A 16,175-nucleotide genomic window follows, 5' to 3' on the forward strand; every position below is an offset into this window, starting at 1 on the left:
CCCCTGCATGTTGAGATACATTTTACATCATTTCTCCGATAAAGTCCCACATATTCACTTCATTATTATTCATTTTTAAAAACAATATCCAATCACGCGTTGCCTTGACAAATGATGGGAAAACAAAGACGGCTTATGTACAGCAAATATAATAATATCCTAGTGGATACAAATCCTAGTGTCCTTCCTTCTCAAAACACTGTACTTCAGGGAAAAAGCTTTTCTCAGTCAGCAGTGTTCCAGAAGTAGGCAAGCTGGGCTTACACTGCTGTCCCCCTGTCGATTTCTCCAATTCGAGCAGTCCGTGGAGTCTTCAGTATCTCCTGATCGGAAAAGACCAGGGGCTCAGATATCGGCTTCTCGTTTGCCTTTTCTTTAATGTCAGTCCCACTGGACCTAGGAGAGAAACAAACCACAGCAATCTATCAGAATTCCCTTTACAAAAATGCCGGATGTTACTGTTAAAACCCTTTAGAGAAGGACTCTGGAAATGAGGTGGACAACTGGAATTGATCTGTGCTTAATCATGACAAGAGGTATGGATGCCTAGTTTTGGGGACACAGTCTGTTTAGTTACTAGGAGTAACAGACTTGAAGCCCAGATAGCTTTGCAGCTACACCTGACCACTTACTTCTTCTTGAAGAGCTTCTTAAAGGAGCTCCTAAACCCTCCTTTCTGGTCCTGTTTCCTGCTCCTTTCACTGAAAGCGGTCTGGCCGTGGTCTTCTGGCCTGCTTCTCCACGGGGACTCTTCGCACCACACCTGCCCCCCTGCCTCCTGCTGGAATAAGGTAAGGTTACCCCCTTGCACCCAGCTCCCAGTGTCACTGGCTGAGCCATATAGAGTCCCAGGCTTTTCAACCCCAAGATATAAAAGCGAACTGATGTAAATCCATAAAGCTAATCTTGGTCATAAAATATTAAAAGCTGTGCTAGACGGCAATAGGCCCTGATAAATTAAGGGATGTTATAGCATTTCTTCAACATATTATTTATTGGGAATGTTGATTTTACAGGAGCACGTTGGTGCAATCGGTTTCCTCTCTTTTCCGAGTATCTCTCTAGACTGAATAAATTCCCAAGTGCTCAAAGGAAACCCCTTCCGCCAGGATAAGCTCTGCTTTTACACCAGAAGGACAATTTCGGAAGGCGATGTAAAAACCTCTTGCAAATGCTCGACTGGGAATGCAGCTTCGCGATGAAAGGAGTCTAATTGGAGTCCTGGCCTGCCGTACTCTGATGACTGGGAGAGGGCAGCGGTACCTTGTCGTGGTCTCTGCTTAATCCTTCCTCCTCGGGGGCTGCTCGTCTTTCAGCCTCGGCTCTCCGCGGGGCGGACCCCTTGCTGGACTGCCGCTCCAGCTTGGCGTGCGGCCCTCCTGCCGCGGAGCCCTGCGGGCTGTGGCTCGGGGCGCCGCCGGGGCCGTCCAGCTGCAGGCCGTTCAGGGACTTGCTCTTGCGCTGGGCGGCCTGCGGCGGCCGGCTCCGGCGGGGGCCCGGCTCCTCGGGGGAGGTGCAGCCGCGGCCGGGCGGCCTGGGCCCCCCCCCGCAGGCCTCCCCGGCGTAGCCCCGCGAGCAGCGCACGAAGGCCGTGTCCACGCTGGAGTTGGAGGAGGCCGTGGAGCCGTTGTCGAGCAGGGAGACGTCGTGGAGGGAGTCCCCGTCCTCGTACAGGCTGTCCAGGGCCGGGGCCTCTCCAGGAAGCAGGAATTCCCCCACGCTGTCTCCGGGGGGCGGCCCCTTGCAGGGCAGACGTTCCGAGGAGCCGTGCTCCTGCTCCATCTCAGGAATGCTGTGGAGCGCTGGAGACCTCAGCCTCGGCTCCACCTCGGGGCTGAAGAAGAACTCCTGGCTGACGTTCTTGGCCGAGTCGTACTGCCTGGTAACGCCCTCCCAGTCCTGAGCTCTCTTGCTCTGCATTTGATCCAGCAGCTTCTGCTTGCTTCTCTTCACCTGGCTCGCTCGTTGCCTTGAAAACATTCAAAATATGGCAGATCGTTAAATTCAAGGTCATATCGGATGGCCTTTTTACTTTTCTGGTGCCGTATGGATCAGGGGTTTGTTTGCCAGAGTTCCTCATTACAGAGCTCTCAGATGAGGTCCCTTATTATAATTGCTTTAGTCATCCCAGCTCTGTAAGTGGATGCCACTCGCCTATGATGGTCTATCACGTCATTCAAGAAGAGTCTTGTATGCTCAGTTCATTAACACTACAATAAGTTGAGCTTTAGATGTTTGAGCCACCTAAGAAGTGCTGAAGAGCTTTGACGTCTTAGTTTTTACCAACATCTCAAACTGGGAACACCAGTACGACTGCAGGATGGAAGAAACAAGTGATGGTAACACTCACAGCAAGGCAGAGCTGGGAGAGATTGTGGAACTGAACTCTTCAGACTTGACCCCACAGTCAGCTGTCCTGAATAAGTGCTTCGTGGGAAGCCTGACACACAAAAGATAGTGGACTCTTACAGGATGCGATTGGCACGTACACCTACCATGGCTGTACACACAGAAAGAAGGAGCTACACTCACGCAAACCTGTTTTCAGACTGAATTTCAAGGGATGTTTGCCGTCATTGATAAGAAACTCTTTGTTAAACCTGACTCTGTGGGATGCTTTAAGAAACAGCTTGAGGGAGATCTGGGATCATTCAACTCCTATCGTCCAAATGAACAAATGATTTGCCAAACGGCATCCCCTTTTTTGAGAATGTACAGTGTAGCTCGTCTGCTGCGATACTGGTCGCCTGCTGTCTCACCTCTTGAGGTCCCTCCGGTCGTGCCTCAGCAGCTCCTCGTTGTGCAGCAGCAGCTGACCGCACTGAGACGTGAACGCCTTGAACTGCTGGATACAGATCAGGAGCAGGTAGTAATCCGGGTGCTCCGGCTCGGTGTGTTTCCACAAGTTCTGGAAACGCAAAACAATAATCCTGTTTGATGCTTCGTTTTAAAGGATCCTGTTGTTGGAACTTCCCTGGCGAGCTTACCTTGCACCGAACCTTTCCCCAAACACTGCATAATCAATGATCAGTAATCCAGAAAAAAGCACTAAGGACTGAGCGTCACCCAGTGCTTGCGCCTCACCCATGAGGTGAGGATTACCCACCCCAAAAAGTGCTGTTTCATCAAGTAAAGCAGTAATTGTTTAAGTTCTGAGGTAGCTGTTAAAGGGTATCAAAGGGCTCAGAGCGCTGAAGATACCCTGTCCAATTTGTGCAAAATTTAATATGAGATACAGGTTTGGAATTGAATAATATAGGAGCCCTTATTCTTCCATGCTATTGGAAGGGATTAATCAACTAAGGTTTATTTATATCGATGTACCACACCGATCCCTGAACAACTCTGCTCTGTGGCATACATTCATTTAATAAGGTGACAATTGTTTTGACTCAGAAAATTACCAAGATGATTGTTTTGTCATTAAAGTGCAACAATTCCATTTCTTCAAAGAAAACCGCCCTTACAGCAACTGTCACATTGCAATAAACACGAAGTTGCATGAAGCTATAGAGCGCCCCAAACTATCTCATTATCGGAAAGCTGCTTATTCCAGCATGGTTGGTGAAAGAAACGGAGCCCAAGCTGGAAGCCCTGATTCAGATCGGGATTGGGAACACATGGCTGCTCTCCCTCTGGATCGGACACCAGACCGTTGCAGGGCCTCTCCAGCCCAGAAAGAACACGCGCGCTCCATATGGAGAGATGCCCGAGGCTACAGCCAGACCTGCAGAACCTCGCATGCAGCTGTGCCACCCTAAAAGAAATAGATTTAGAAAACCGTAGAGCTTGGCTGCTCACCTGTAATAACAGAAGATATTCTGGGATGCGTTGCACTGGTTGAAGAAGCAGTGCATGCAGGGAAGGTCGAAGCTCGTCCCCATTGCCATCACCCTAACCCAGAAAGCAGACAGGCAGAGGTTCTGTCATGTGCAGCTTCAGACACCCGGAGCCTTCCTGTCCTGTGTGCACTGTACAGTCTTATTCACACACCACCAGGCCACATGCCTCTTCTTTGCGCTAGAGCTTAAAAGTCACGACACTAAAATGTGTTGTTTTTTATACCAATATCAGAGATTCATTTTAAATTCACACAGAAATCATAAGCTTTACCGAGGGAAATGATGATTTATTGCAGAGTCATTTAAAGGGGCGAGAGATCACTCTTTTAGCCTGTTTTTAAGTAAACGTAGAATGAAAAGTTCTTACTTCCCTTTCATACCTCCAACAGGCTTGCAGCTTTGAAGGAACTGGCGCAGTACATGTTGACAGCGGAAAGGCATTCTGGTAGCTCTTTCAGATAAGCAACATAATAATCCAGGAAATCGCTCTGTAACAAACAACACATGATGTGTCCGTAGAGCCAGACTGTATCACATGTTTTCTGTCACTTTTCGGGTTGAGCAGGGCTCACATCTGGCTGATTTGTACACGTATATTCCGGACGCTCATTCCACAGATCATTAGTCTGTTTAATCACAAGCTCTGCTCTTTGATGTCGTGCAGGAGAGAAAATATGCAGATGAGGAATTATTTAGAAAGGCGGGATCAAAGGCAGCCATTCCAGCTGTGTCCTGTTGTGTAACACAAGCCCCGGTGACAGCACGGCAGGGCCAACCAGACTATCCTCCCCTTGTCTTTCAAAATCAAATCGCTCATCAAGACATTTCACGAACGATTCTACTGAATTGGACTTACAGCAGGGATCAAGTAAAAAAAAGCAACAGAAGCAGTAGCACTGTATGAAATATTGTTTGGACTGAGTTTACTGAGGGGGGGTTTGAAGTGTGCTGTTCAGAGTGCTTTAATAGGGTGTCAAGTACAGTATCTGCAGACACTAAGACTGTTAATAAAAGCAGATTTGCTTGACATGGATCTCAGTCAAGAATTCACTCATTATTTCTGTTCTGCTCTATTTCTGCCAGGTTTGTTTCCAGGCCCTCCGGCAAGGTCCTCTGTGCCCTCCTCGTCTCGCTCTGGAAGCACACCCACCTCTTTGCTGGCCAGCTTCATGAAGACGTCCCCCACGATGCCCTGCCACTGGCTCCTGAGCAGCCGCTCCTGCAGGCCGTGAAGCAGCTCCAGGTGCTGCTGAATAAGAAAGCGTAGAGAGCTGGGGAACAGCCTGAAAAAGAACACAGCAAGCAAACGGCATTTTTCATTACACCACTCAGGAATGTGAAACAGAGTGTGAGCTTCAGAAACAAATCGGCATTTCATTTAAGCCTCCGTGTGGGTCTGGCTGATTTCGAGCCTGCGAAGGTTTCTTCTGCTTGGATCAATGGCACAGCAAACAAGCACGGAAAATCCAGTATCTTCCTGCAGGTTTGTGTCTTCACCTTCACTTAATTCAGTGATGGCTAAACTCCACCTGCTTGCGCTGTAATGTGCTCTGTTCTGTAATGTGTCTCCAGATATGGCTACACCATGTGCTGTGGATGTGCACAAGGTTCCTCACTGTCACAAGCTGCTCAGATGGTTGTTTCAGCACATGGCTGAGAACAAAAGCCCCAGTCATGGAAGAAAAGGCTGTAACTGAGGGGGAGATAGGTGAACAGTTGTTTTAGGGATAAAATTTCCAGCTGGTCAATGCATAAAGAAGCTCTTACATAACCACTTCCAAGACCATTTAATATATCAGCTACATCAACAGACTGGAGGCTCTGTGATCTTGTGCTCTGTTTTCACATGCTGAAGCATACGTTCAGATGACTTTAGTCATTACTCTTAAAACTTGCTGCCCATCATCATTTTTGAGGACTGTTTGTCTGAACGTTAGCCTTAAATGCTCCCAAGTCGTTTTGCCATTTGATAGAAGACTTTCCTGTCTCCCTTGATATATTTTATAATCTTAATCTGATTTGTATTTCTCAATTAGAGCAAAGTTCAGTAAAGGTTACAAAGAAGTGGGTTCAATGCACATGCAGATACAGGATTTCAGTTTATTAGCATACACAGTACTAAGCAGAGAATAGTAATCAGTGTGGGTCTATGTCGAATCATAGACTGGACAGGAAGAATCTCCCTTGTATTTTACACAACCACCACAAGCAAATGTAATAGCCCTAAAAAGTAAGAAATAAAAGTAGTCATTATGTTACATTTATTAAACAACTGTTGGACACCCAGCTGTTTTTTTTTTCTTGTCAATGCAGAAATATTCTTTAGAAAAAGCCAAATTACCAACCAGCTACCCAACACATGAGCCCAGAGTAGTTGAACAGAGAGTGGTGTGAAAATTCAAATGACCTCCGGTTAATTCTAGGTTCAGGTTCTCTTTAATCTTGAATGGAGACGACTTAGAGGGGACCCGATACAAGTATTTCAAATCCTCAAAGTCCACGCAATGGACTTCCTCAGAATGAACTGTCAAACACGAACCGGAGGGCACAAGTGGAAACTACAGGGAAGTGTTTTTAAATCCGAGAACAGGAGGCGCCTTTTCACTCAAAGGACTGTGGGAGCATCGAACCCAGACCTGTTGTTGAAGCCAACACCCTGGTTTATTTCAAGAAATGGCTGGATGAGCTCCTTGAATCAATTATCTGGTAACTGTAAAATGGGATAGTTCTTATAAAACATTACTGCACAGCCAGTTTAATTTTCCTCTCAGAACTGCTCACTGCTCTCCGAATCTTACTCCCAGTTTTATGTTTTTAACCCACCTTTTATCCTTGACATGCACGGCTTCAGACCCATTAAAGGTGATATTGGCCTTTAGCAGCAATGATAAATAGGAAACGTACATTCTCTCCGATTCCAGCAGCTCCAGTGCAGAATTCTGCCTCTTACCTTTAACATAAATACATATACATTAATGGAAAAATCCCAATAACCTAATGTCAGGAGACTGATATTGAATGTGAGACTAGGGTATGTACACTATTGATGGCAAAGAATAAATGATTAGAATAATTGTTTGAAGATTAGAGTATGAATTGAAATTGTTTAATGATTTCCAAACAACAGATTTACCTGGAAAACAATGCAGAGGGCAAGCAGGTCTGTTAAACTTGAGAATGGCACAATACACAGTAAAATGGCAAAAAGACCAAGACCCTCTCATGTCTCTAGTGTATTGGTAGGTGAAGTCTGCTTTATATTTGATTGTCTAAACTCTGTTGAAAATGATGATTGTATTTTGTTTTTGATCAGATGGTGCCTCAATTCAATTTAATTCACTCTCATCAAACATATAAACAGCTAAGGAACAAGTAATAGGTTTATTCCTTACTGAGAAGAGAAGAAAGAAAACACAACGTTTTGGCTGTGGAGCCTTCTTCGGTCGTGGCAAGAAGGCTCCATGGCTGAAACGTTGTCTTTTCTTTCTTCTCTTTTCAGCAGGGAATAAACCTATTGTTCCTTTGCAGCCTACGCCTGCTGACGCAGCTCCCCACCCGAACTATGTACATAGCTAGTATGGGGAAAGACCTCAGTCAACATGAAGTTCACATTAATGTTCTGTTCTGAAATGAGTACAGGAGTCCCCAAGGATCTGTGGAATTCTCACCCGTGTCCTGAATGCTCAGTGCCTCAGCACCGTCTCCCCACACAGGCGACTTGCACAGGCCCCTCTGGTGAGTGCCACCTTCCTGCTCGGGGCTCACTGCAGACATGCAAAACTGTATCAATAGACATTGTCCTTCCCACCTCGCTGACGTGACTGTCACATGCCTACAGGTCACAGTCTCTGACGTTCTGGGAAACCAGAGCCTGGAGCAACCCTGCTCAAATACCTTCCTTAGAACTATTAGAAGATAAGTGTACATATTTGCTTTTGTCTTTGGTATTCATAATTTAGGTTTCCCATATACCAGAAAAAGTTAGAACAACTGGACTTTGTGGTTCCCCTATTAATTTCAATTTTTACTGAAACATATTCAATGCAAATATGGTGTAAACGGCGGCACTGTACCTTTTGAAGATGAAGTGCTCTGTAGACTTGCAAAATAATGCTGGATTGTACTGAGCCCTGCCTGGCTTGCTTCATATTGGCATCCATCAGCAGTGATGTCCTCTTTCTGGTCTTTTCTGTGTGGGCAGTCAGGGAGTAAAGAACATTTGTCAAGAAATAGCAATATTTGGGTGGGCTTGTAGATGAGATCAGTGGCAGACGTTTGCATTCTTTCACTACCTCTGTTGATTGGAAAGAAGTTCTCTCCCCACCTCCATCTGAAAGAGCTCCAGCCCTTTCTGCATCTCTCTCTGCTGGCTATTGATGTCTTTGATCTGAGACAAGGCAGTATTCAGCTCCTCCTAGTCAGAAAGACAAATCATAGCATGACTTGATCAGGCCTCCGAATCTGGCGTTTCTCTTCCAGGCAGGTCTACTGTTTGTTCCCTGCTGAAAAGAGAAGAAGGGAAACACAACGTTTCCCTCACACCTGAAGAAGGCTCCACAGCCGAAATATTGCATTTCTTTTCTTCTCTTTCCAGCAGGGAACAAACCTTTAGCTCCCTACTTGAACTACTTCAGGTCGAATGTTCTCCTGCTGAAATATATGGAAATACCTCTCTTATTCTTTTGAAGACCTATCTGAAGACATACCTTTACCATATTCGTTTTAACTCTCTTCCTCCCTATTTCTGTATGATAAGGCCACTGTTTTTGCTTTATTTTACATTTTAGCTATAGGATGCTCTGACCTACAAAAGATATTTTCAGCAGCTGGAAAGGTGGTCTCCTATAACATATTTATTCCATACAACAAGGCTAGAAAATGCAACCCCTGTTCAATCATGTAAGATACCCTTGTCATGTCGATTTCTCAAGGACAGTGTCATCACAGGAGACAAATTTACTCCCAAATGATCAACCAGATCTGATCTGTAGGGATCTGCACTCATCAACACATGGCCACTGTGTGCAAGTCTCATTCCTCCAGCAGAGGCGTAACCAGAATATCTGATATAATTTCTCCAAAGGCTAATATTTTCCTAAGGAGCATGATGCAGTCATGTCCCCACTACTGCCTATTTGTAAGAGCAATACACAGCTTTAGCAATCACTATTTAATTCTGACTGCCATGCTGATTCTGGTCCTGCAGCTCCAGCAGTTCCAAAGCCATATCAAATTTACTTTCGCGTCTTCATCCCATAGATCGGACTGAGCCATAAATCTGACACAAGTGAATCGATGCTGGTCTGAACTTTCAAGTAACCCTATTCCTGTGCTGTGCTGTCTAACTATGCGTTGCTCCAGGACATAACCTTGAAGGTGTTTAAGGAGTTTCTCATTCCAAGCAATTTCTCATCCACTTCGCTGTGGAAGCTCATCATGCTCTCCTCCAGATTGTGGTCTCTCTGCTGGATGTTGGAGATGTCCTGCAGAGCTCCTGTCAGTCCACTCTTCAGCTCTGCAGCAAGCGCCTGCAGCTGCAAGCACCAGAGAGGACAGGGTCAAGAACCTCAGAAAAGAAACAGCTTTCAGTTCACCATTCACTCGGGAATACACACAGTACAGTCTAAGGACTTTAAGAAAAGGCCAGTCTCAGTCAGCAGATAAATCGTTTCCCTTATCTGCTGCACTTGGTGCTGTTTCACTTTGTCTTGATCAGCTTTTTGTTGTTGATCTTGTGGAGAAGGCCACAATTTCTGCAGTTGCATTAAAAGGCCAGCTGCACTGACTTTTGTCGAGCTGCAGTTCAGTGGCAATTATTAAATTAAAACCAAAGAGAAAAGCGAATAAACTGATTTGAAAAACCTCTAATTCAGACTGCAAGCTGGAACCCGTTTTTATATGTTAACTGAATCATGTGGTTATGATTATGAAGGTCCAGATTTAAGTAGACTGGATTCTGCAAACAGTCCAATCTATATTTAATCGAAGAGGCTCTGTTGGTCATATATAATCATATAAGCACAGATGGACAGTACTGTATGTTATATATTCACTAAACAAATTGAACGTACTCCTGGAAATAAAAACATACCACATACCATGCAGGGATCAAGACCAACTAACTCTCTTTTCAAACTTGATTTCTAATATTAAGTCTGGATCTAGATTTTGGACACACGATTCAGCAGTTCAAAGGGTACTGCGTTCGATTTACATTATAATTTCTGGAAGCAGCACAGAAAAGTATAGGAAATGCAAATAAATGCTTATTTTTTTCTGATAATTTGTTTCTTTACTTGACACTACAAAGTTCTTGGTAACTCATTTAAAACTGAGAAATCACTGCTGCAACATATTGCGATGACATATGTATATAAATCTATGTAAAAGCATATTATATGCATGACAAATTCTCATTATAAACACGCTGGATTATAAACAAAATAGTACTATTAACAAAATTTACCTCTGCAATCTGTAAATTCATATCATCCATGTCTCTGTCTTCTTAAATTGGGGAATGAAACCAGGCTTTAGTCAGAATTTTTTCTTCTGCTGAACTGTAAGCAGCAAACATTTAACTTTGATCTGCCCTTTATCTATATATGTCAGCATAAAGAACAGAAAGCTACAAGAGACAAATGGTGAGTTAAATAACATGTAATCAATGTAGTTTCTCCAGCCCTCACAACTCTAGGGCTTTGTCACACCTTTTTAATTTAATTAAATCAAGTAACGATCAGTTAACCAGTCAAGTTAGGAATTATGTAACAGAGTCTTAAAACTGATCCAAGTAATATACAGTGAGAGATAGGAACATATACCCCCAGACTAGATAAAGATGTTTTGTATATATATATATTTAAGACTTATGCTCTCCTTGAAATTTTTAATCTTGTATTCCATCAGTTGGTGATTTGTTCATATTTGGGTCACAGTTTCAGGAAAGTACTGTATTTGCACTAGTCAGTTGAGCCTGAATCTGAATGCAATTTGCACACTTTAGGCTTTTTAATCAGATTTAATCTAACAACCCTTACATTCATCAAATAAAAGTTGAACTACATGTATTAAATATTGAGTCTCTGCCAGAAGGTTTTAAAATATGTTAAAATACTGTATATTAGTTCATTTGAAGTTGTCTTCAGACTGTAACAACAAAGCAAATGTATATTTAAGTGTGATATCTTTGCTCCAATTAAAACCTGACAGCAACAAATTCTGCCTTACCTTTAAGATCATATTACAGATATGGCTAAAATGCATATCGATGCATATCCTGCAGCAATATTAGATTTTAAGATCTTATTAACAGTTGTTCTTGTGCTTTACATTGGTAAGAATGCATTTATGAATTTTTACTTTGGCTTTTGATTCATAGTTCATTAAGCCTTGTGGACAGAGGATTTTGGATTGCAAATACTGTAACACGCTGATTTTGCTACTGCAGGAGAGAAGTAACAAAATATGTATTATCCATTTCCTTACACGAGCAACTTAAATGTACTAATACGTTTATTCTCTAGTATGTCTATTATTTAAAGGCTGTATGAACAATACTTTTCTGATGTTTTTGTACTGATGGTAAAATGCAATTACAACAATTACAGCAATAGTAACTGGCACAACGCAACTCAAATAAAAAAAACTAGCAAAGCTGGACCATAAATTAACTGCCAGTATTTCGAACTGTAGTCTTTCCTACCTTTCTCTTTTCCGTTTTCCATAGTTTTTGTCTTTCCGTCTTTCAGCTCTCACACGGCGATGTTGTTCAACCAGCGCACCTCTTCACTGGTTTAATTGGGAAGACATCCTCCAGATCTGAGCAACAAGCATGTGAGCCTGGTGGTGCAGCGCACAGAAAGGGCCCTTGTTGTACAGTAAATGAGGGGCTGGAGGATGATGTGGAAAAAGTGCCTGGAGGGAACTGTCACCCTTATCTTTTGAATGTCTCTCCAATGACCTCTTTCACTCAGGGCCTTAACTTTACGGTAACAGAACACATTATCCTCATGTTCTATATATCACAGTAAAACAAGACAAAACCACTAGTTAGAACAGGATTAATCATATTGTATTATTAATTATTATTATTAAGCAATTAGTAATTCTACTCTATTGTTGCTTAGCACAATGAGCTAAGTCCGGTGTATTTTTTTACAATTTAAAATGGTCTGTATGTACTTTCTCCTCCCTTTTAATATTCATCAATATTTTCTTAGCTTGAACTACATACATAAAAGGTTGTTTCCATTTCAATTGTCTTTGCTGCTGCGATTATCTACCGACCAATTCTTTGCCAGAGATTATTGTTGACAGTGATCATTGGTGCTGTTGCTCACATACTGTACAAAGCACCTTCAGGGATGAAACAAAAAGTCTATCTGTTGCTTTTTTGTTCTTCCTTTTCAATTGATGATATTAACAGAATATGAATGGATCCGAGAGGTTTAAATATCTGTATAGTGTGGAGCGTGTAACTATGGGTGGACTATCAATGCAGAAGAAAATGTTTCAGTATCAAAACATATTTAAATGTTTAATCAGCAGCACTAACTTGCTTTGACATCACCTTTGTTGACTAGGGCAAGTCTCTCTGTTGTTCTTTCTGCTTGGACTGAAAAAAAAGGCCAAAGATATAGAAGCAAGGTGGGAGCAGTAATGTGCAGAGTATACTGCCCTACTAAGGGGCACAATAGGAATTTACTTCCACACTACATTTACTCTGAAGTACCTGCGGGTGGTCTTTTCAGAAGCATTCTGGCTGGAATCGATAACAGGTCATTTTCATTTTAAACTTTTAAAGATGATAAGTGGCTGTTATAGATTGGAGATACCAATTGAAAATTAACAGACCTTATGAAACTGATTTATACATTACTAACAGTAAATGGCAGAAAAGTAACCTTTCACTCAGTGAGGATGAGGGTCAAAGAAGAGATCTGTTACGTTAAATTCTAAATGCAGAAAGACTAAAACAAACCTGTTTATCTGATGCATATAATAATAATCATAATAATAATTTAGACCTTGTACTATTAGACAATACTATTATTAATTTAGAGCTTTGTGTCAGTCTAGAACGAGTCTAGTGGATGTGATCCTTTCAATGGCATGATAGAGGTTTTTAAATGTACAAGTACACTTGGAACCAGAGTCATATACTGTACATCACGATTCTCTGTCAGTGCACCTCTGTAGAGAAATGTAGCTTTACTCAATGAGGACATTTGTTTCCATCTGCACACCTTTTGTCTCCTGTGCTCTTGGAGTTAACTTGGGGCTCCTTCCTCTGCTGGACACCCTCCAACAAAACAGGAAACAATCTTATGCTGCCACTTACATCATTTGTCTTATTACCAGTGTCACAAGTTTGAGCCTTGTGCCCAGTCTTTAGCAGCACTGTAGGATCATGAATAAAAGCTAGTTAAAACCTGAACAAGAGGTTTGTGTTTCAGCGAAGGTCACATCGTTCCCACAAATCAATCCACTTTGGTAAACACTGTCCTGTTCCATGACAACATGCAAGGATGGTCCTGTTCACATAACGCACTTTTAGTATGAAGTGCATTCCTCTCGCGATGTTTTCTTAATAAATCTCATCTTTAATTGAATAAATAAACAGAGAAATGGGGGAGATTAACTCAAATGCATTGCTAATTAAAATTCTAATTGCTTTTTCCAAAGAAAAAAGAATAATATGAAATACTAGCTGGTCATGGACATGCAGGCGAAATCACCAAGAATTCACTGCGTAAGATGTTTTCACACTGCCAGGAGTCAGAAATGAAGACTGCTTTAAGATCAAAAGGCTCCTGCTAAAGATCCATAAATTCGCTGAAAAGGCTTGAAGAAACGCAGCTTATTTGGTTATGCAACTGCATCTCAACAAAACACTGTGTAAATACCACATGGCAGGCACAATACATCATTGAGCCAGAAAGACCAGGTTCACATTTCTGTGCTGGTTCATTTTCAAGCTCTGTGTTGAGATAATACAAGCTAGCAATCCTAATATTACTGAATGACATTCCATTATATATTTTACTGGATGAAACAATGTATTGTTTTATGATCAAATTCATAAAGTCACATAAATATTTAGCTCATAATAAGCTAAAACAACTGACTCCACTTGGTTAGTTTTCACAGATTTCTAAGTTACAGTGTTAATGTACAATTACACAATATACAGCATCACTTCTTCAGAATGTATTAAGAAAGTGTATCCAGTTTCAGCTTCAAGCCAGGGGCTGCTTTGTAATGGAAGTTTCCCATCCACACAAGTCCTCGAGAATCTGTAAACTGTCCTTCACCTTCTAACCTGAAATCAAAAAGAACCTGAGGTCAAAGACGTAATCACAGGGGTACTGCAGATTCTGTTTAGGAAACCATTCTTGTGATTTAGCTTTAAATTCTTCAATACCCATAATAATGATAATTAAGTCACTTATCAAATACTCTTAGCCAAAGGGACAAGGCCCTGAAACGTGCATATAAAATTACTGGTGCAGATCTTATGGTTTTTTTTTTCACTCACGCAATCTGTATTTTATACTTACTTATTCTCATCAAAGGTCCCTGTGTATTTTGTTCCATTCTGGAAAGTGTAAGTTCCTCTTCCGTGGAACATGTTGTTTTTAAATTCCCCTTCATAAAAAGCTCCTGAGGGATGCTCCAGCTTCCCCTTGCCATTCATCTAAAGATCATGACAACCCAAAAGGAACAGAATTTTATCAGCTGGACACCATTATACAGTGCTACCCTAAACCCTACAAAGGTTAAAGGTCCCCGTGCCACAACATGACAAAAGTATTTCAATGACAATACATTGAGATAACAGCTCTCTGTGTGGAATAAAACCATAATGGTTCTACGAAATATCAATAGTTTCTATATGGGACATTACTTTACATACACTGGAGGCCCAGGTTTGTCTCATGTGAGTCAATATTCTACTTTGTACCCAAGATCCAGTAAATACTCCAAACTCCAAATGACAAAACAGAGTGTACCCTGCACTAAGGGGATCCATGCTGTCATGATTAAAAATGACAGATCTTGATTACCTCATCATCTTTCCACTGTCCTGTATAAATCACTCCATTTGCTGCTGTGTGCTTGCCAATACCACTTCTCATCACAACGCCTTCTGAGGTTTTACAGCACTCGCCATCTAAAGACACGAGATTTCTATTTACCTCCAGCGCGTTTTTCTGTTAGGAAAATGCACTTGCTGGGAGAAATATGAACATCAACAGTTATACAGCTCAGAGATAAAACCTTATTCAAGTATAGAGTACTGTGAACTGTTGTTTGCTTGTGGGACTCCACACGTAGGAAGAACAGAATGCGCAAGCCCACCAATAAGACTTCCTCGTTGCGACAGTGATGACTCTTCTTCCACCGGTTTTCAACAGGATTGAGATACAGTATGAGAATTGTTCCGGCTGAGGAGAAAGAACGTGTCCCATAGGCCATTCACTGCCCGCTACAGGGAGAGCGTACTGATCCGACGGGGGGGGGGGGCTTTTGATATTTTAATCAGGAATCTTCCTTCCACAAATTTAACAACTCACCGTATTTGTCTCCATTTGGAAAAACGTAGGAGACAGTCAACACTCCAGTTTCTGCACAAGAATAAAACGGACAGGAAATGGTGAAAATAAGAACAGGTACTGCGCTTACTCCATTATTTTAAAGTAATTTAAATACTATGGTATTTTAAAGCGATTCTCACACCTTTGTGTTCCGAGTTTTGGTTTTGCATCCCTGTGAAAAAAGAATGATAATTTTAGTGATCAACCCAAATTGTACAAATGCGTTCGGGCTGCCGCTTAACTGCATTTTCTTTAAGCGCAGCGGTAAAACGATCACTGTTGTATGGGTATATCTATAGTGATTTGCCTTATTTTGTGTTTAGTTATGAGTCATCTTCCCATTTTCTTCACTTTATGTGACCGATTTGCGCTCCATTAAAGATGCATGCTAAACTATCTCAGGAACATACTGTAAATTTGTCATTTGTAAGTGTATGTATACGTATACTCAAAACTAACAATGAGTATATTTTTTCCGCTTATAAATTTGGAAAGAAAACAATATAAATGTGAAAAATACACTACAGTACTGTTTCCTTACTCGTCCGATGCATTACTTACCGGATATTCCCTACAGGTTTTCCACCAAATAACGGAAACAATAGCGAAAAAAAATAATAGTCAGCGTTAAGTTTACATTAAAATACACTAAACTGGTTCATTTTTAATCATTAACACTCGTTTGTCTTGTGTCGGCTGGTGCGAGCGTATTAAGAGGTTGCAGCACACATAA

The 16,175-nt window shown here is 41.9% G+C and overlaps 2 protein-coding genes across 5 annotated transcripts; both read right to left on the reverse strand.

Annotated features, from left to right (window-relative positions):
- Positions 1-39: 39 nt before the first annotated feature.
- arhgef33 (Rho guanine nucleotide exchange factor 33) lies at positions 40-13,296 on the reverse strand. Of its 4 annotated transcripts, XM_088610439.1 has the most exons (16): positions 12,400-13,296; positions 11,548-11,859; positions 10,309-10,402; positions 9,212-9,376; positions 8,135-8,256; positions 7,916-8,031; positions 7,511-7,606; positions 6,666-6,792; positions 4,993-5,125; positions 4,223-4,330; positions 3,802-3,894; positions 2,760-2,908; positions 2,351-2,440; positions 1,264-1,969; positions 633-781; positions 40-396 (listed from the first exon to the last, which is right to left on the reverse strand). In XM_088610439.1, the coding sequence occupies exons 3-16, from the start codon at positions 10,336-10,338 to the stop codon at positions 261-263; spliced, it is 2,220 nt and encodes a 739-aa protein (XP_088466565.1). In that variant the 5' UTR covers positions 10,339-10,402; positions 11,548-11,859; positions 12,400-13,296; the 3' UTR covers positions 40-260. The 4 variants fall into 4 exon arrangements, with proteins under 4 accessions (XP_088466565.1, XP_088466566.1, XP_088466563.1 ...); XM_088610440.1 differs by having other exon boundaries at positions 633-778; positions 11,548-13,296; XM_088610437.1 differs by having other exon boundaries at positions 11,548-13,296.
- A 571-nt stretch (positions 13,297-13,867) lies between these two features.
- Positions 13,868-16,168, reverse strand: morn2 (MORN repeat containing 2). The gene is made up of 6 exons (XM_088610455.1): positions 16,004-16,168; positions 15,585-15,614; positions 15,422-15,472; positions 14,912-15,018; positions 14,405-14,541; positions 13,868-14,166 (listed from the first exon to the last, which is right to left on the reverse strand). The coding sequence occupies exons 2-6, from the start codon at positions 15,610-15,612 to the stop codon at positions 14,058-14,060; spliced, it is 432 nt and encodes a 143-aa protein (XP_088466581.1). The 5' UTR covers positions 15,613-15,614; positions 16,004-16,168; the 3' UTR covers positions 13,868-14,057.
- Between the last annotated feature and the right edge of the window lie 7 nt (positions 16,169-16,175).

The sequence above is a fragment of the Lepisosteus platostomus genome, chromosome 17, assembly GCF_059453375.1.
Source record: "Lepisosteus platostomus isolate fLepPlt1 chromosome 17, fLepPlt1.hap1, whole genome shotgun sequence".
NCBI lineage: Eukaryota > Metazoa > Chordata > Actinopteri > Semionotiformes > Lepisosteidae > Lepisosteus > Lepisosteus platostomus.

Excerpts from the sequence above, each read along its gene's own strand:
- arhgef33 (XM_088610439.1), bottom strand. The coding sequence starts at position 10,338 with ATGGATGATATGAATTTACAGATTGCAGAG. Across the intron at positions 3,895-4,222 it reads AAGCTGCAAGCCTGTTGGAG|GGTGATGGCAATGGGGACGA; the intron begins GTATGAAAGGGA and ends TTTCTGGGTTAG. Across the intron at positions 1,970-2,350 it reads TCTCCCAGCTCTGCCTTGCT|GCAACGAGCGAGCCAGGTGA; the intron begins GTGAGTGTTACC and ends AATGTTTTCAAG.
- morn2 (XM_088610455.1), bottom strand. The coding sequence starts at position 15,612 with ATGCAAAACCAAAACTCGGAACACAAAG. Across the intron at positions 14,542-14,911 it reads GACAGTGGAAAGATGATGAG|ATGAATGGCAAGGGGAAGCT; the intron begins GTAATCAAGATC and ends CATGATCTTTAG. Across the intron at positions 14,167-14,404 it reads GGGACCTTTGATGAGAATAA|GTTAGAAGGTGAAGGACAGT; the intron begins GTAAGTATAAAA and ends TTTTGATTTCAG.